General features: G+C 39.3%; 1 protein-coding gene across 4 annotated transcripts in view; it reads left to right on the top strand.

The window, feature by feature from the left end:
- Positions 1 to 20,451, top strand: part of DYNC1I1 (dynein cytoplasmic 1 intermediate chain 1) — a 338,242-nt gene that overhangs the window by 195,865 nt on the left and 121,926 nt on the right. For all 4 annotated transcript variants that reach the window (XM_065884069.1, XM_065884071.1, XM_065884070.1 and 1 more), the window contains 3 exons: positions 5,824 to 5,913; positions 12,109 to 12,271; positions 14,238 to 14,337. In XM_065884069.1, coding sequence (XP_065740141.1) covers positions 5,824 to 5,913; positions 12,109 to 12,271; positions 14,238 to 14,337 — 353 coding nt within the window. The remainder of the gene's footprint in view (positions 1 to 5,823; positions 5,914 to 12,108; positions 12,272 to 14,237; positions 14,338 to 20,451) is intronic.

Genomic DNA, 20,451 nt, shown 5'->3' with positions numbered 1-20,451 from the left:
TAGCGTTCTATTCATTTCTAAGCCACTAATTATTTTATCAGTTTCAACATTCACAATTTTTCACATTAGAATTGATGTATGTTATAGTTTAATTAGCAGTAATCAGTTTTCTTAGTGGTACATAAAGTAATTGTGTATCTTACAGTCTTTGGCCTGTTCGATTCGAAGTCATATGGTAATTGCTTTGTTCTTGCCCCTTTCGAGAAGGATGTAGTGAAATGGCCCACTCTGCTCCCTGCTGTCCTTCTCCCCCTGACCTGACTTAGCGGTCCTCCATGAGGCCACAGCCCCCTTGTGAAAAGGCAGGAGCAGGGTGTCAAGGGCTCAGGCCAGGCACTCAAACCCTCTTATCCTGGGGTTTTGCAGGCCCTGAAAGAGCCGGGGAAGGCAAGAACCCACTGACCTCATAAAACCCAAGCCCTTCTCTTCACAGAGGGCCACCCCATATCACTCGGGATTCTGGTTGCAAGCAGCAGGCACTGAGTCCAATGGGATTTATTGGAAGGAAATCTGGTGCTGACACAACCTCTAGTGAGATTTATTGGAAGGAAATCTGGTACTCACAGAATCAACAGGAGGCAGAAGGAACAGGTTTGGAAAAGGGCAAGACCAAGGGAACCCAGACCGTGGAGCTCTGGAGTAGTCTGGCCAGGATGTCAGACACCGCTGCATGTTGCCCCTCGTTATTCCTAACTGTCCCCTCAGCTTTGCCTCCTGGCTCCAGAGACAAAGCCCCTGTTAGGAGCAAAGCCCCTGTTAGGACACTGCCCAGATCCTGCCTGTGTCCTGGTCACCAGGAAATGGAGAGCAGGAAAATGTCTCCCCAGGACGTCAGGAGAATAAAGTAGGGTCCAGCAAGGCGCCAATACAACAGTAGTGCAAGGGGAATCCCGCCCCCCCCAAGACAGAAAGGGATTTTGATGTTGTATTGCCAACAGTGACGAACGGTCCCCTGCACTTCCTTTCCAAAGTCTCAAATTTGTGAGGCCATCAGAGCAGCTCAGCACTCAGAGGACTGTGGCGTATTCCAATTGGTGACATTGACTTCATTCTCAGCCACTCACTGGTGGAGGAAGCTAACCTTTTGGGAGCTCATATAAGGGGTGAGGCCCTGCACTAAGTGTGTTGCACTAAGTGTGCAATTACTTGTGTTTAGACATTGAGAAAATCTTAAGGAAGGAGAAGTGATGAGCAAACTTTTTTCCAACTAGAGAGAAAGAAGGCAACAACTGCAGACGGTAGAATTTGGGTGCTAAATAAAATAATGTCTAAAAGATGCTGTTGTTTGAAATTAGCCCCTTGGGCTGACAGGCAGTTAACTTCTGCCAGTAGTTTAATTTCTCTTGTGTACCTGGTACAGGAAAATGTACATGGGTGGTGATTTTTTCCCCTCCAATCTCAGAGGAAATGTAACCGGGTATGAACTAAGTAGCACAACTCATATATCAGTAGTCTGTAGCGGTTCTACATAAATCCTTTTCTTTAAAGTTATTTAACTGTTTTGAAAATGGTTTCAACAGAAGTAATTCCAATTGCACCAGAAAGGAAACCAGAGTCTTAAAGAAAAATATACTCTCTTTGCTGAGCAAGGCAAACATATCAGTATGCAGAGAAACAAACCAGTCTCTTGTGTTTTATTTCCTTAACAAATCCACTGAAACACTCACTTTCTGTCTTTCAAAGGATGATAGACAAAGAATTCTGTGGCCACTCAAAATTAATGCCTACTACTGGTTTGTAACTACTTAAAAAAGGCAGGTACTGTTTTTTAAATTTATTTCTCTTTTATTCACAGTATTTCATTATGGGACTTTGCACATATTATAAGAACTCATTTAAGAACTCATTGGGAAAAAAAAAAGAACTCATTGAAAACATACTCTCTGGGCAAGTATTTTCTATTTAAAGAAAGATAACCTGCTGTTTCCCCACCTACTTCAAAAATAAACTAACACACTTCTATCACAGTCTAGCCCTTTTTATTGCCAGGCCCTTATAGAATAATATATTTCCTAAAAGCTCTAAGTGGCGCTTCTGTCATGATGTTGCTTTTGATTCTTCCAGGATTTTTTAAAACAAAAATCCTTATAGCTGCAAAGGTGAGAACTTGATACTATTTAAAGCTGACTAGCCAAAGTCATTTGGTGAAACTGACTTCGTTTTAAGAACTAAAAAATGTGAATGTACAACCTAGGTGGTTCTAATAAAAGCACAATTGTTTTCCGTAGTCAAATGAGCTGATAATAAAGTAATTTAGACCTTGACCTATTCCACCCTTTGGGTCTATGGAGTGAGATGGAAGAATCTATTTGTTGTTAGTTTTGCTTCCCCAGGATCTTCCCGTGGCTCACACCTTAACTCCTTGAAGTTTTTGCTCAGTGTGGCCCTTCCTGACCGCTCTATTTAAAATTTCACCTCTTCCTCCCCTTATCAGCATGCCAGATGTCCCTTTTCAGCTTTCTCTGTCCCCATCTCACTTACCTGACACAGTGTATGTTCTGTTTATTTGTTTGTTTGCAGTTTCTCTCCCCTAACTCATGGAAGCTCCATGATATGAGCACAGAATTTTTTTTTTTTTTTGTCTGTCTTGTTCCCTGTCCTGTGCCTGGCACCTGGCACATAGTAAGGGCTCAGTAAATATTTTCTGACATACAAGCGAAGGCAACATTTGTTTGACGGTTTCTCTGTATGGATGTTTGCAACTCTCCTGGTGGTTTAAAAAGCAATTTCACATCAATACTTTTGTTTATTCTCACAATAAATTTGTGTTTTAAGACAGGGTTATTATCCCAATTCAGCAGATGAGGAAAAAGGCCTCAGAGAGTTTCTACGAACTATGTAAAGTCAGGGGCTGGCAAGTGGTAGACTCCAGCCTTGAACTCAGACCAATTACTTCCCTTGAAATGTTGCTCCCACGCAAGCTGCGAATCTGTCTGGCTGAAGGAATACAACAATGCTTTGTAGTAAATGTTGCTGGTCAGGTCTCAGGAGAGTGTATTCCACAAAGTAAATAAGAATAGAGTGTGGGTGTAGCATATATAGTTTTGATAAACAAAGCAACCCATCTGTTTAGCTCTCAAGGGTGTGAAACCTAACTTCTCCTCAGTTGAGTGTTACATGCGCTGACCTCCGGGAATTGGGAGAGTGAACCATGCGATGTCCACCTCTGAGAGCCTCCACACACCCCTCCTTACCCTGCAGCTGAGCAGCGCACCTGCTGTGCTTCAGGCTCTTCTCCACGACATTTCTGTTTCATGACAGCTGTGGGTAGGGAGGTAGTGTGCATAATAGTTAAAGATCAGATCAGATCAAAACATGCAGAACCAGACAAAACTTGAAGCTCAACATGGTTGGGAGTTTCTTTGGGGGAAATTACTCTGTCCCCTCACCTATAAAATTAGGTTGGTAGTACCAAGTTCCGATAAATAAATTAGATGATACAAGTAAAGCATTCATCACTGCTTTAGTTGTTATTATTGTATATCTCATTATCTCTTCTACTAGATTATAAGATCATAGAAGGTAAGGCACGCTACTGGCTTTATTAGTTTGCTAGGGCTTGCCATAACAATGTCCTATAAACTGGGCAGTTTAAACTGTAGAAATTGAATGTCTTACAGTTCTGGAAGCTAGAATTCCAAGATCAAGATGTTGGCAGGGTTGGTTCCTTCTGAGGGCTATGAGGAAGAATCTGTTCTATGTCTCTGGTGGTTTACTGGCCAGCCTTGGCACTTCTCAGCTTGTAGAAGCATTCCCCAGTCTTCGCCTTCATCTTCAATGGCATTCTCCCTGCATGTGAATCTGTGTTTAAATCTCCCCTTTTTATAAAGACACTAGTCATGCTGGACTTGGTGCCTGCACTACTCCAGCATGCCCTCATCTTAACTAACTATATCTGCAATGACACTATTTCCAAATAAGGTCACATTCTGAGGTACTGGGGGTTACGATTTCAACATACAAATTTGGGGAGGGGGACACAGTTCAACCCATAACGTGAGCTTTGTCACCTTTGCATTTGTTGTATTTAGTAAGTGCCAGGGAACGGCTGCTGAATCCATTGGATTTAAATACTTGTCTCTAGAAGGTTCAGAGATGGAGCTACTTCCCAGCAGATTAGTGGCCTTTTGAAAATTGCCTCTCCATCCAAGGTTTACCAGAAGAGGAAACTTCCCTCCCGCTAGTGCCTCACTGGGCTTTGTGTTAGGTTTTTGGGTCAGGAAGATACATCATGCCAAGGTGAATATTTTGTTCAGGACCTTCCAAGCTGGCTTTTAATGGGAAGATAGCAGAAATATCTTTATATATAAAGATTTAGATGTGTTATTTATAATTTAACATGTTAAAGGTCTATTTGTCTAAAGATCTGGGTAACAGTGTACTTTTCAAAATTTTAAGTGCACATTTTTGTCTCACAGGTATGTGTTAGTAATAATGCATTAGTAATAACTGTGTTAATGTGTTAATAATGACAGTTTTCCTCAAAAGTGTTTTACATTCTTTCCAATATGTATTTAGTGTGATTATAAAGTAATGATGTTGGTTCCACGATCTACACACATGCATATAGATTACTGTATTTCAGTATCTAAATTGCAATACTATACTTTACATATCCATATTTTTAAAATGGATATTCCATCCACAAATCACTTGCTTAATATAATCAAGAACTTTTACAGCTGCTTTTCAGGCTATACATATTTGTTTGGGCATTTAAATATGCATATAATGCATTCTCTAAGTGGTTAGAGCTGAAATTTTGAGTTACTATAAATCTCAGGATTTATTGTGATGGAAATGGGACTCTCCATAGAGCTTTGGATCTTATAGAACATCTGTAAATATCAATATTTGTTGAATGAATGGATATATGAATGAATGATGGAGGTGGAGGAAGTGAAGTCATTTCTTTTAAACTCCATTTGAGCCAATGAAATCAATATAATACTTGAGTGAAGGTAATATATTTAAAAACCATGGAAGCAAGTTTTAATTTTTTATACTGTTTTATTCCATTAAGTTCGATTTTCTTGTGACACTTTGTCTTGCCCCTCCATCCTGTACACTGTGACTGATGATTTCAAGCACTCTGCACTGAAAGGGACCTCCAAGAAAGGCAGTTTGGGAGGAGAGAGAGAGTAGGAGCACATTTGCGTAGGGCAGGAAGGGCACGGTAACATCTGGCGGTGGTGGCCGACTGGTACCGTTTGTTAGTGCTCATTAAATTCACATTAATGCATGAACTGCTCTGAATGTGTAAATGCCATTTCAGGTTGGTTGCTTTCTCCCAGGCCAATGGCAATGACTTTTGGGGCCCTACCCCAGGTTGTTTACTTGCCAGTGGCATTTGACCTGGGGTCAGACCTGTATTTAACCCTTTCCTGTAGGTCAAAACCAAATTAATTTGGTGAGAATGAAATTGGAAATGAGTCGTCTGTACAGCAGGTGTCCCCTGTGGAGAATGTGCTACAGGTGGAAACATTTTAAGATCTGTTCCTGGCCCATCTCCGAAGAAGCTTCAGAGGTCAGAGAGGCAATTCCAAGACATCCCATGTGGTGAGGGCCTGGAGATGGATGTAGCAGGTGCCGACTCGGGGCGGTTTTCTCAGAAGCGTGGGGTACTTTCAAAGAGGCCCTTTTTGGAGATAATGTATTCATGTATTCATGAACGTATATCTTGGGCATTCATTGTGGACTGATTTACTTAGAAGCCGCCCTAAATGATTGGAACTTTACCCTCTGCCCCTACCTCCCACCATCAGCCAGACACTTTGATTTGAAGGAAAGAATATAATGCATTTTTCTCTTTCTTTTTTCTAGAGGATGAGGATGATGAGGAAATGGTAGAACCTAAAGTTGGCCAGGATTCAGAACTGGAAAATCAAGACAAAAAACAGGAGGTGAAGGAAGGTATGGTGTGGGAGCTAAATTGCATCATCATTTTATTGCTGTCTTTTTAACCAACATAAGGGACTATATATAAAGGTAAGTAAAAATTAAATGTATACCTCCTGCGTGGAAGGTTTTCTGTGATTGATCAATACATTACATTTAGCCACATAAACTGTAATCCTTTATTTTTTTGACTGACAGAAGCAAATAAAACACGAACCATCCACAAGTCCAGTCACATTTCCAGTAAAATTATTACGAAATAGCAGTAAAATAAGACACTTGTTATCAATTGACATGTTATCTAGTTCACGCCATCATATATATATTCCTAATGATAACAGTAAAGGAAAGGAGCAGGTATAATTATTATGTCACAAAATTCTGAGGTTTATTCGTGTGATCTACAGAGAAACATTAACCGTGATCATCACTATTAACTATACTATTAAAAGTTTTCCTCCACACTCTGCCCATATCAGAAGGAGGAGCCTTTACATGCTCCAGTGATAACAATGACTAGTACTTATTAGGGGCTTACTAGGTACTTGGCTCTCTCCTTAACACTCCAGAGATAATATGTACCCTTTGCAACATCCTTTTGAAGCAGATACTATTATTTTCCCTATTTTATAGGTAGAGAAATAGGAAAAGGGAGGTTTAAAAACGTACCCATGGATACATAATGTGTAAGTACACGATCCAGGATTTGGAGTTGACTCCAAAGCCTATACACTTGCCCACAAAGCCATCCTCCTGTAATAGCACTGGATTTCAAAAAACAAGAAAGCAATAATGAAAAAAGAAAAGAAAGGGGAAGGCAAGACATACTATAGCTGATGTTTCCCTAAAAGTCTGATTTTGTGTCCCTTTGAGATTTTCAGCCTATGGAGAAAAAGAGAATTTTGAGATTGTCATTCTTATTGAGAAATGGAGTGTCCATGAGAATGGAGTGTAGATTAAAAAGATTCTTCCATATTTCCTACTAAATGTCCCAAGTTTAGAGCAACATAAGTCTAATTAGAATTTCATTTGATTTTTAAATTTTTGATTTGCCCGTGGCTCTGGCGCAGTGCATGGCACATGGTTGTCCCCGGGGACTTTGTAGGCGTGGTCATAGGGACTCACTTCAACCTGCCCAGGCATTGAGTGAGGTGGATTACTGTCAAGTTCCAGGGTACGGCTGTAGGCAGGCAGTAGATTCAGCATCTTTAACAGTGGCGTCCACAGAAGGCACAAGTTCCTCTTTCTGAGAGATTCTAAAAGGATTTGATTGAAGCAAGTTGACATTTAAACCTCCTACTAAGAACATGTATATATTTAAGCTGGTGAATAGAATATCATTAACACAGGTGTAGCAAGAGACAAAATAAGTCAAAGTTTACTAAAATACCCTCACCCTTTTTTTTTTTTTGCAAAATATCCTTAAGATGTACTGGGTGATAAGAAGCCAGGGTGTATTTTGTGTGTCTTGGCACGGATTCCCTCCTGCCCCCCAACCCCAATTTCCAAATTCTCTTCTCTGGCAAAGCATTGCAACCTCCTTCTTAAGTTCTGAGCAAAAACACCCTCCAGTTTTAACTCTCACTCATGCTTCATGGAATTGATTAAAGTCCTGTTAAAAGTCCAAGAGAAGTTTGAAAGTGCATTTCCTGTTACTGCCGCGCCGTGCATCTTAAGTCTCTATTAATGGCTTTTCTGCAAATTAGCACATAATGGGTTAAAAGCATGTTTATGTTGGCATCAAACTCTCTCTGGCTATTTTTTTTTAAAGCAAGACAGTATTTTGCAAACTTTTTAAAGAATCTCTAGCAGATACAATCGTGGCGCCATTCATACAGCTGCATGGTAGTCAGGGCTGTGTCAGCACTTCCATAGGAACCCTGAGTTTCAGGGATTTATTACTTATCCATAAACATTTGCTCTGGGCTGAAACTTGACATACACAGTTTCAAACCAGGGAACACATTTTTGAGAAATCTGGCCGTTTTTGGAGTTAAAAAAAAAAAAGTGCTGAGGGGGAGATGGGAAAAAAAATCAGTGCTCACTAGCTTTTGACATTTTTGCCCATGTGACATCAAAAATGCATTAAACAGTAAAGAAATATGGGTTTGATTTATTACTCTTCTCACTCTTTTTTCCACATCAGAGTAGGGAAAACAGCAGGTAGCTTTTAGCTTTTAATAAAATTTTAGGAAATTTCTATATGTGAGTGTCCTAGTATCTTCATGTTTAGAGATTTAAAGCAACAGAATTGGAAACGTGACTCTTGTAAATGCACATTAACTCATAAACCTCACATTAACTTCAGAGAAGGACATCATTCTTTATTAGTTTGGTTTGGTTTTCTTCCTCTTGTTTTTGAACTGATTTCACTGTAAAATTCAGTAAGAGCTACTGTCCCTATTTAATCTGATTGAATATTTATGTGGGTTTACTTACTTATTTTTTAATCTTTTTGACATATTCTTGAAAAATATTTAAAAGATGTAATTTTTATATTGAAATTTAAAGCTATATCATTGAAACAAGGCAAGACATTTCTGAAATGGATATTTTAAAAATTACTTTTGACCTAAAGATGAGATTGTAAAATACTCAATATAAATTGTGGATTCCATTACAGATTTTACATTTTTACAGAGAAAAAACATCCAGGAACTCTAGAAATCAAAAGCTATAGTGTCTAGTAAATAGAGTAAATCAAAAAGAAATTGAAAAAGTACACATTCAGGTCAATAAGAAAAGTTAAGAAGCATAGCAAATAGGATAGAATCAACGTGAGAGACACATAAAAAAGGATTCTCATGTACAGTACCAAGACAAATTAACATTTCTATAATAAAAAGAATTAAAAGTAGACCCTAAAATAAAATTCATACTAGATTTTAATTTTGCAGGCCATGAATTCATAGAATTAGGCAGTTCTCTAAACTTTGAGTTTCATGACTCTAGTACATGGTTTTCGTACTTCTTATTCAAGCTAAATATAACTGTTCAGGTAAATTTTGGTAAGTTTGAAAATTGTGCTGTCATTGGCTCATATGTAAGTCATATCCATGTGTACTACTTTTCCTGAAGAATCTTTATTTCTTAAAAAAGGTCACTTTAAATGCATAAAATATTGTTAGCTCTTGGCAGAAATACTCCATGTTGCAAAAACAAACAACAAACCTGCTATAATAGCAATTTCTGCTTAACTTGTAAGAAAAATCAAACATTATCATTGCCCTTGTTTTGCGCTGTTACGCCTGTTGCTATTAAATTACTTCCTACCTTTTTATGCAGAGAAGATGTTGAAAATAATTCTTTAGGTTCCAGGGATAGGGAAAAGCTGAAGAAACAGAGATTTTAGGGAGAATTTGGGGTCTCTCCTGGAGTAATACAATTCTGATTTTAATTGTTTATGCTTATATTTTAAATTTTGTGGACTCCATTAATCAACTAATTTTTTTTTCATGAAATATGATGTCTGGAGAGGTTTTACCTCCAAATACAGATTTTGGTTGTGGTTCCTGGATACTCCATTATGTTTTCATTACATTGTAATAACACATCAATTTAAAGACTTTTAAATATGAGAGGTTTGGGGTTTTAGCGAAAATAACTGTAGCTCTGTTTAACTCCTAAGTTGAATATTGTTTATGACTTTTAAAAAGTACTCATCCGCACATGCATCTTATTATTTTGTGCTAACAAATCATGTCATTTGATCCCTGTTAGACATCAAAGCTTAATATAAAATATGCTCTTTGTTTTGCTTCAGTAGCAATTTAATTTCAAGCCAAATATTGTATTGCCAAACATAATATCTGGAGACGCTACTGCTTCACTTACCTGAACTTGGCCTCTGCAAATACACTTTGATCAGCCATTTATGTTTCTCTTAGAGAAGAAGTTGTATGTCTTGAAAGCTGAGATCAAAATGACAGTAAGCTACAGGGAAGAAAAAGATTACAGAAAATTACACAGGAACTGTTTTTTATTCAAGGTAATGGACCTGTAAGGAAATATACAGGTGGAATACAAGTAGCTCAAAAAGATAAACAGAGAATAGAATAGATATTTTTAAAATGTAAAAACAGGAATAAAGGGAAAAAATTCCTATATCTCTGCTTAATTTCAAGTGTGTCTCAAGTCATCCATCAGCATTGACAAAAGCCGAATGAAGCTTTTAAAATAAGACATTCTTCTTGGTCCTGTAGCATCCTTGTTTAGTGAAGTTTATTTATTTATATAACAGTACTGACCAAAACAAAAGGACCCTAGTGTTTTCCCCTTTACCTAGTTACATTTAGTAGTTTTACTGTTTTCTTGAACTTATATCAGGGTGAAAAAACTCAAATGCCTCATTTATGGGTGTTTTAGAAAGTAGACTAATTATATATAACTGCTAATTATTGAATGCTGAACTATTTGTCAGTATATTTAAGTCTTAAACCAGACTTAAAGTTTAGGTATCATTGCCTCATTTTATGGATAACACTGCGGCTTAGAGAGCTTTCATTGATTAAAGAATCCAAGCTAGCAAATGGCGGAGTAAGTCTTGGATTCCAGGCTGGTTTTGTAGAGTTCTTGTTATTTACAGTTTACACATTGCCCACTTCACCATTTCTCAAACTAGTGTCTGTGCAGCATTGCTCAGCAGTTGTTGATGGAGGTTTTTGGAGAGTCCCGAACACATGGGCACATTTAGGGCACTGGAAACTTCAGCAACAAAGAAATATTTCTGGCTATATTTAGGGCTGCTAGAAACACCAGGGTGAGCTGTATTTGGAGATAATCTTCTGCTGTAGTGGATGAATCATGTTTTTCCACTTCTCAAGGTGTGAATCAACTACATCATAATCATTCTAATTTCTTGTACAAATACAGACCCTGGAGTCTTTCCAGACCTCTTATGCCTTTCAGTCTGGGGCAGGGGAGGGGAGGCCAGAAGGGGAAAGACATTATGAACATTAAAAGCTTGAGATCTACTTCCATGGCTCTGCAGGAGGGCTTCTTGACAGTTCAGATTTCTCAGGACAGTGGCTTCAAGATACCATTAATCAAATCAAATAACACTTCCATAAAACATTATGCTATAGGTGGCTATACCTAAATGATTCCTCTGACCACGTGGCCAGGTAGAAATCGGTCCTGGTTATCAGGATGGTTGTGGAAGTGTTTGGGAAATTCTGTGGGTGAGTCATTCCACCAGGGACCCCTATGGTTTTAATGCACTACCTTCCTCCTGTAGCTTAAACTCCAGGAGCTTCTGGTCCTACTGGAAGGGTAATTGATCAAACATTTATTGAAGTCTCTCTGCACAAAAGTTGAACTGAGGTTCCTGAAGAACCATAGAGGTTCAGCTGACAGTTTCTGCCCTTAGGGATTTCTCACTCTGGGGGAGTTCCTAATCCTTCCTCTATAGTTTTATGTAAACCCTGCTACTGAAGGAACAGTTTATATAACCTAATCGTGACTCTGAGGTGAGCTGACTTTCAGACACTATGACATATTGCTAGTTATTTAATCTCTCTTTGCCTTATTTTGTATCTTCAAATTTAGTCTTATAAGATTAATCATGCTGGAAAAGTAAGGCATAGTAACAATTATGAGGTGTCTTATAGCATTTATTTGTTCCATGTGTTTGTTTAAAAGCAGAAGATACCTTGGGTAAAGGTGCGTTTGGAAGGACACGTTTCAGTTTTCGAGGAGAATCTATATAACAATCAATCAGTCTTATCAAGTAACTATCTAAAATAAAATGAATTTATCAGTAGAAAGAGGAAAGGTGCTATCTAGATCGTATTATAGATAGTTCTTAATTATTTAGTATGTGCAGCTTTACAATCTGATATACATGGTTTTATAGATTTCTCTATTATGTACTATTTGAGCTGTTTTTCAAGTTCAGTTCTAAAGAAAATAACGTTCAGAACTCATTGTTAAAACACACCAATCATTTTCATTTGTAATATTTTTCAACTCTTCAAAATAGTAATTAGTCCAGATATGAAATCTTTTTGTCAAATTGTCAGTGAAGACATCTGCAAAAACCTTTGATGTGAATTTAAGAGTAATTTAGAATTAATATTAACAATGGTTTATTTCACTGTGTCTTATCACTCTTTTGATAAGCAATGTCTTTCAAGAGTTGGATTCCTCTTGAAATGTTTTAATTATCCCCTTTTTTTTTTTCTTTCCCAATAATCTCTTTTACATAAATAGCTCCTCCAAGGGAGCTGACAGAGGAAGAAAAACAGCAGATCCTTCACTCAGAGGAATTTCTCATCTTTTTTGATCGGACAATACGGGTAATTGAAAGAGCGCTGGCAGAAGACTCCGATATCTTCTTTGACTATAGTGGTCGAGAGTTAGAGGAAAAAGATGGGTTAGTTTCTTGTGTGCATTTAAAAAAATACTGTGATAAGTTCTCTGTTGATTCTAAATTCACTTATGTTTTGAGTAGGCAAGTTCCAAGCCTAACAAATCAGAGGAGTATGAAATTCCAGAGCTGATCTTGCTGAACAGCTTTGACTAAGGGCTTTGGTTATGACTTCTGGCTTAGAGTTTCCTTGTAATTATCATGTGCTTCCATGAAATGCTTTTGAACTTGATATCTGGGGAACAGCCCAGGTGATAGAGACTGGCAGAGTCATGTACATTGTCCTCTGAGAAAACATAAGCAGCAAAAGGAGATTTGTGTTATATCCAGTAGATCTATTTTTGATGTCTAAGCAAACAGGAAGCCGAAGAAAATAAACATGAGATATGGGAGACCTTAACTGATGTGGGAGACAGCAAACAGAGACTGGCAACTCTTTCCTCTTTTGATGCCATAAGATTATGTGTATATGCCTTTTAGGAAATACAAGTGCCGTTTACTTTTAACTAACCATTAGAAGTAAATGGCCCCAAATGACTTTCCCTGTGACTGCAACAAATGTATTACGTTCGGCAGGGGCTGTCAACCATCTTCGTGTGGATAATTGGAGGCGCTTTATGAGCTTTGTGAGCGATATAGCTGGTTTTTAGCCACCAATTTCTTTTGGCCAAGAACAACATGAAAAGATGAGATTACCTGCCTTTTTCATTAGACCTGACATTTTACTGCTTCTAAAATTCAAATACATTGTCAAAGGCCAACCTGTCATCGTTGAAGATGCTCAAGGCAATATAACCGTGGCTCTGAAAACAGTTTCAAAAGGGAGTTCTAAAAATGTTCTAAACAGTCAACAGCATCATTAGACTACATCAAAGAGAATAATATTTGGAATATATGTGTTATATTTGTTTTCTTTTAAAAAGCCATTACTCTATGGCTCAGTTAGTTTGCTGAGTTCTCTTTCCCTCTGGGTGTCTGGTACAGTGTTATACTGGGCTCCTGGCAGATATTTGGGGGCACGTACCTCTTGCCTGAGTTTGCAGTGGTGGAGCTGAGAAAAGGATAGCAGGGGGAAAAAAAAAGTCATAATAAGTCAGCTGCTTGGAGCCCAAGTACCTAATCTGAGGTCAAGTCACCCAGTCTGAACAAGAACTATATAGGGCAAGTGATACAGGGTGGAAAGCAATGGAATGAAGCAAATGAACAGAAAAAAAAGGGTGAGTGTGGAAGAATTCCTGAACTGAAGCCCAAGGAGTATAGGCAGCTTTTTATGCAGATCCCATAGCTGCTGACACAGAACAAGCATGACTCAATTTAAACACTCGGTCTTGTGGAGCGAATGCATGACCAGTGCAGAGTTCTTCAGAGGAGGTTTTGCAGCCAGTTGAATATCAGGCAAGTAAACAGTAGCCAAAGTGTAATCTTCCTCCACCCAGGTGATATTTTGGTCTGTGTTAAGTACCTAAGGTGTTTGGTGAATCCCTCATTCCCCAGCAGGCCTGTCTCACTGTAGAACTTTTCACTTGCTATTGAGCAAGGAGGCAACTGCCACCTTCAATCGGAAATTACAGGTAAAGAGAGACATGCATGTCATTTCTGGTCTAAGGCCAGATAAGGTGGTATTGATACCAAAGACTCTCCAAATGTGCTGCGCTTCCTTGCGAGCTGGGAGATTTCTTGTGAACTCTGATTCAAGGCAGAGCTTATTAGGGGGAGGAGAATGCTTTAGAACTGCTCAAGATAGGAACCTGAAACAAATTTGACATTTCACACCAGGCTTGGAACAACATGTGGGAACCTTTTCTGGGCCAGGTTAGAGAGAGCTTTGCAGAAAGGAGATCACCTTTAGTTTATTTACGATCAGAGTTTGCTGTCTAAGTTGATGCTTTGGCTTTAGAGAGTATCGTGCGCCATGCTCTCGCCATTTCATTCTTTCAGTATGAGCACTAGTTTGATGTTTAAACCCTCCTAGGGATGTCCAGGCTGGAGCCAACCTTTCTTTCAATCGTCAGTTCTACGATGAGCATTGGTCCAAGCACCGAGTAGTCACTTGTATGGACTGGTCTCTCCAGGTAAGGATGGTTGCTGGGATGGGACAAACTGGACTTGTGTTCTCATGGCATTTGTATTTTAAAAAAAATAAGAGAGAATTGCTCCACTATTTTGGATGTGTTCACTAACCTGCAATTTTTTTCTGTGCCTATTGGTTTTCTTTCTCATTTTACTGAAGTTTCAGTTTAAAATTTGCACTCTCTTATTCATACACATTGAGTACTTACTAGGGACCAGACGAAGAGCCAGGCCATTCTGTCCATGAAACTGCTCTCACTAAAGTCACCAATGATTTCCTACTTGTCAAATCCATGTGAATATTTTTAAGCCTTAATCTGCCCCGACCTCTCTTTGTCATCCAGCTTTGTTGACTTCCCCATACTTCTAAAAATATTATCCTTCCACTGAGTTCCACAGCTCGACTCTCTTTCAGTTCTCGAACTCCTCCAAGACTTCTTTTTCCTCTCCTACCCTCATGGTCCTCGTGGTCATGCCCTCAACCTTTACTCTTCTCGACGTGCTCTCTGTGGGAGATCTCTTCCACTGCTATGGATTCAACCACCACGTGGGCAGCCTTTTTCTATCCCCCGCCCAATCTCCCTCCTGAATTCCACTTTACACACCAGACAGATCCATTCAGGTGTCCCATAGAATCTCAAACTAATCACTAACTCATTATTTCCACACGTCTGAAATCCTTTTTTGCTTCCTCCATTCTCTGTTAAAGCCATCACAATATACCCAAGGACCTAAAGCAAAACTTGCGTCATTAACATTAGAAACTTTCTCTCCCTTATCTCCCAGACCCGGTCTGTCACCAAGACTGTCCGTTTCGCCGCTCATATATTCATCATCTTACACCTGTAGTACTGCTAACCTTCTTGTGTTCTTTCTACATCCAAACTTGTCCACCTATAGTTTTCCCTCTAGACATCTAGCCAAATAATCTTTCGAAAAACGCACATCTGATCACTTCACTCCCGGGATTAAAACTCCCTATTGCCTGCAAGAAAAAAAAAATCTAAACACCCTAGTGCAGCATTCATAGTGAAAGCAGGCAGATTTACCAAAAGCCAATTTAATGGCCTACTCAGTTAGTGTATAATTTACCCAGCACTGAGTAGTTAAATAATGCACATAAAGGTACGCAGCCTAATTGTGGTGAGGTCAGAATATGAACTCAGGTGGTCTGACTCCTGAGCTCACATTCTTGATCACCATGCTGCGTCCCCTCCTGTAATGACAATGACGTAATAGCAATGAGGGAAATAGGGATGATAAGTACTGGGCATTTATGCACAGTGCAGTTTCTGTTTTCTTACAGTCTGTGCTTTTATTGGGAATAATTATCATGGCTAGCTTTTAATTTGTGTTTCTTATATACTAAGCACTGTGCCAGCTGCTCTGGAGGCATTGTCTTATTTCACCCTCACAACATCAAGTGAGGCAGCCACTGTTACTATTTTAATTTTATAGCTGAAGAAATGGAGGCTCAGAGCAACTAAGTATCTTACTAACCGTCCCTCAGCTAGGATGTGGTACAGCAGGGCTTTGAACCCAAGTCTTTCAGCACTTTCAGGCATATGCTCTTTACCAGTGCCTCCCACAAAGGGCTTATGAATCTGGAACCGAAAGAGGTTCTAAGGGCTGAGTGACGTAGGGCCGAGAGCAAGTGCTTTCAGGATTCAGTGGAGGTTGGAGTCTGTCTCTGGTTGGACAGGGCATCTTAGAAGACTGGGATTAGACAAATGGAGGGGAGAAGAGTGTGTTCTAGGCAGAGCAGTAAAGCAGGTGATGTGAAGAGCCCCATTTAGTCATGTTGAGAACAGGAACACTGAAGAGGAATGTAAACCCCTGCAACCAGACTGTCAGCAGCCACAAAGTGGGCAAGTGATCTCTCCCCTTGAATCTCTTTTTACATCCAAACAAGACAGCACGCAGGGCATGGTCGTGCAGAGGCTAATACAGGCAGGGTGTGCCCAGCCACTTCCCGCCAGTGCGTGGGTGCTCTGTGAGCACGCTCGGGTGTGTGTGCAGAAAGCAGATCCAAGGCTGAGGAGACACTTAGCTCGGCTTGTTCACTTGTTCAGAGCCTGGAAATTACACAGGAACCTTATCTGACACATTCCTCAAAGGCAGGTTTCACTGATAACTCTCCCTGAGGAGGCAGCAGGGGGCTCACCAGTGGGGCTGGTCCCTGCCTGGCCTCAGCGTGTGGTGGGCCCTATTGCCTGTAGATAGGTTTGTTTCCACACAGGATCTTGTGTGTCGTTTTTGTTGCAGGAGGTGAAACTGGAAAGGGCAGAAACTCCCCCATAGAGAGACTGCATCTGTTTTTCCCCATTTTTGTGTAACCTGCCATCTACACTGTGGGGAAGGGGTTTGCATTTCTGAAAAATGTATTTTCTTTGGAGCATAAGAAACAGGAATTAGAGCCCTTACATCATAACAATTTTGGGGTTCAAAGGACCAGGTTGACATACGTATGGAATGAAGAGACTTTCTGAGTGAATCTACATGCAATCCAGTGATATTAAGAAAGAAGAAAAGGATAGAGGCATTGTCTTAGCGTCTAGTAGAGGCATGTATGCTTAGGATGATTATGAATGGAACAGAATGGAACAGAGGGGAAAAAAGGAAGAAACTGTAAGATTCCTGCATAGCTTTGCTGTGACCTCTTGTACTTCTTAAACAAGAACACTTTAACTTTGCGATATTTGCAAAATATCCACCAAACATTATTCCCTGGAAGACATTTGGGTGCTTGGGGAATTATGTCAACTTTGCTATTCATTGAATATCGTTTAGCACAGGGGGTCAATAATACTATCCACATATCACATGACAGATTTGGCAGACATATACAAAACCAGACTTATGATCTCACTCCCACCATGTATATTCCTCTCATATGTAAGTTGCATCCTCGAACCTTGGAGTCATCCAAGATACAAAGCCAAGTCGTTTTTCTTTTTAATTGAAGTAAAGTTGATTTACAATGTTGTGTTAATTTCTGCTGTACAGCAAAGTGATTCAATTATACATATATATACATTCTTTTTATATTCTCTTTCATTATGGTTTATCATAGGATATCGAATATAGTTTCCTGTGCTATACAGTAGAACCTTGGTGTTTATTCATTCTCTATATAATAGCTTACATCTGCTAACCCCAGCTTCCTACTCCATTCTTCCCCCATCCCTCTTCAAGTAATTTTTGATAGCTCATTTAATTGCAAAACCCAATCAAATTTACGGTAGTAAAAAGACCCCCACTGTGATCAATTCAAATCCACTTACATGTGGAGTTGATACCTACTTTATGTCATGGCCTCCACTTTGTGCTTATATTAGGAAATAGCTTCCTAACTGGTCTCCCTGCCTCAATTCTCTACACTGTTGAGTCATTGTAAGTACTTTTCCAGTTTACTATTTGTAAAGATTACTTATTTGCTCTCAGTGTCACCTTGAGCAAATTACCTGACTTTTCTTGGCTTAAGTTTCCTCACTCATAAAATGATAATTGTACCTAGCTCACATGCTTATTGTATTAAATGAGTAAATGTATTTAAAACACTTGGAGTTTTAAAACTGTCTAGTATATAAAAAATATTGAATAAATGTTAAAGTAGTGGTAGAATTAGTAGTAGTAGTAGTTGGAGTGTATGACTCCCAGAGTGAAGTCTAAAATCATCAGCCTGTACTCAGTGACTTCTGTGAGGATGCCCTGAGGCATCTGCAGCCCTTTTATCTTTTTCATCTCTTCCTATCACCTGCCTCCCAGCCAGGTGCTATAACCTGCTGTCTCCTGAATATGTTCTCCACTGCATTAGTCAAGAAAACTTTACCCCTGGCTACTTTAAGGAAAAAGGGAAATTTATTCGAGAGCTACTAGGGTGCTCAGGGAATCCACGGAAGAGATGATGAACGGGGACTCAGGAGTATAAATCTGAGCAGCTTGAGAGGCTTCACCAATAAGATGCTGTCGTAAGCTGACTCATTTGCCAGCCCATGGGTTCTGTGTCTCAGCTCAAAAGTTACAGTAGCCAAGTTAGAGAATGCGATTGCCCCAGCTGGGTCAGGTATGAACCCTGCAATGAATTAATTGTCCCTGGGAAGTTAGACACCTGTGTATTGAGGTAATCTCCAAAGATTGGGAGAATCACTGTGAACCAGGCAGACACCCAAGAGAGATTTCCCGCATCAATATTTACCTGACTCTACAATATTTACCCTCGTCTATACTCTCCTCTCACTTCTCTCCTAATCACCTAGCCATTTAACAGGGCCCAATCAAGTCTCATTTCTTCTCAGAAGTCCTTTCCAATATCTCTCCCTACCATACCCCGTTCCAACTAAAGTAGTTATTTTCTCCTCTGTGCTTTGATAGACCTCCTTTTGTATCTCCATCTTAGCATGTTCTGCTTTCATATTTGTGTTGTTGTTATTCATACATGTGTCTCACCTCCCTCTGCTAAGTGATGAGCTCCTATGAAGCAAAGCATGTTACTGTTGAAATTCGTGTCCCACATTTTACCTGGCACCAGTGCCTCTCATATGCATGGGGGGAGGGGGCACTTGACGCATGCCACAGTGGGCTGGAAGGGACATGGTCTTTGAAACCAAATAGACTTCAAGCAGGGCCTCACTTTATCATTTATTAGCAACTTAACTTGGAACAAGTTCCTTACCCGGGGACCCTTGGCTTCTTTGTCTGTAGAAGTAGGAAAACCATTGCTTACTTTAGAGAATTGTAAGGATCAAATGAGTGAACATGTTCCACAGCCCAGTGTCTGGCACATAATGGCGCTTAAAACATGTTGGTTCCTTCCTCGCCAATAAATGTCAGATTTTATTTCTTTATAAGAAAAAGCAGCTTGAGAGCAGATCTGGTAATTTCCGGGTAAAATTCTCCTAGGTTAAATATTAGATAATTCAGCCCCGTGAGCAGTCACAAACTTCCTAGTAGTTAATATTCTCTTTAAGATAATAATTTTAACCTTTAAAGTTTAAATAGTCGTGCAGAGATTTACTACTTTTTATTGGAAAATAAGAAAATATGATTAGTCATGTTCAAACAAACATACTAGAGGAGACTTTGAAATCACAAACACTTTCAAGAGATAAGAGTTAATCAGTATCTTTAGGCCTTTTGATCCTAGTTATAGATATTTCACCAAAAGCATTTCACTGGTATTTTACAGAAATTCTCCCTGTTTTCTAAAGGAGTTTTAAACGCAATAATGTAAAATATTTTTTTAATGAAAAAAGAAGAACTGCAAGTGGGAGCCAGCGATGAGACCCAGATGTGGAGCTGTGGGATATTATTCCAGACACATCTGGCTGTCCATTGGCCACTATGGTAGTGGTGTTGATGTTTATAGAGTTGCCTTTTCACATGTGACATAGTTAAACTTCAGATGGACAGTCTGGAGACTTCTGTGTTTATCTGGATGTTAGTTTCTTTGAATGGGCTTTGAATCAAAGGCCTTTCTTAACAGGCCTTTGATTCATCCGCTGAGGAGTGTTTTCTAATAAAGAATGATTACTTTCCCCTGGTGGCCACATACGTGTGTGTCGTTGTAGGCTTATACTTTCTCTGTACCAACTGGCGAGTTGTAACTCTCTGCAGCTTTCTTAAGTTGAGGGAGCTCAAAGAATGACTACAATCACATAGAAGACTTAGGTTTAATTATTTTTGATAGAAAAAAAGTTGATGTTCAAATTTATACAGACAATCTTATGTTAAATATATGCAGTGTAGTGAAAAAGAAGGGAAAAATTACCTGTGAGCAGAGACTGATATGATCTGCTATAATCCTGATGCTATTTTTAACGGAGCTGCCTTATGGGAATCCCAGGTAGGAATGACATTTTCATGAAATGTACTCTAACTCCTAAATACCTGCCATGAGATTCAGCCTCAGTTTATTTATAACACTCAGCATAGAGTTCAGGTATGGTGAGTAGGTATTTCTACTCACTGTAGAGTCCTCTTTGTTACTTTACTACTTGTGTTTCTTTTACTTCAGCTTTTAACTGTTGGTGTTATTTAACAACAAAGGATTAAAGGTAAGGTCTTGCCGCTGAGCACAGGGTTACTGACGTAAGAAAGAGCATTTGTAATTCAAC

Source organism: Phocoena phocoena, chromosome 9, assembly GCF_963924675.1.
Source record: "Phocoena phocoena chromosome 9, mPhoPho1.1, whole genome shotgun sequence".
In the NCBI taxonomy this organism is placed as follows: Eukaryota; Metazoa; Chordata; class Mammalia; order Artiodactyla; family Phocoenidae; genus Phocoena; species Phocoena phocoena.
Note: the sequence above shows the minus strand (reverse complement) of the source record. Positions and strands in the feature narration are given on the sequence as shown.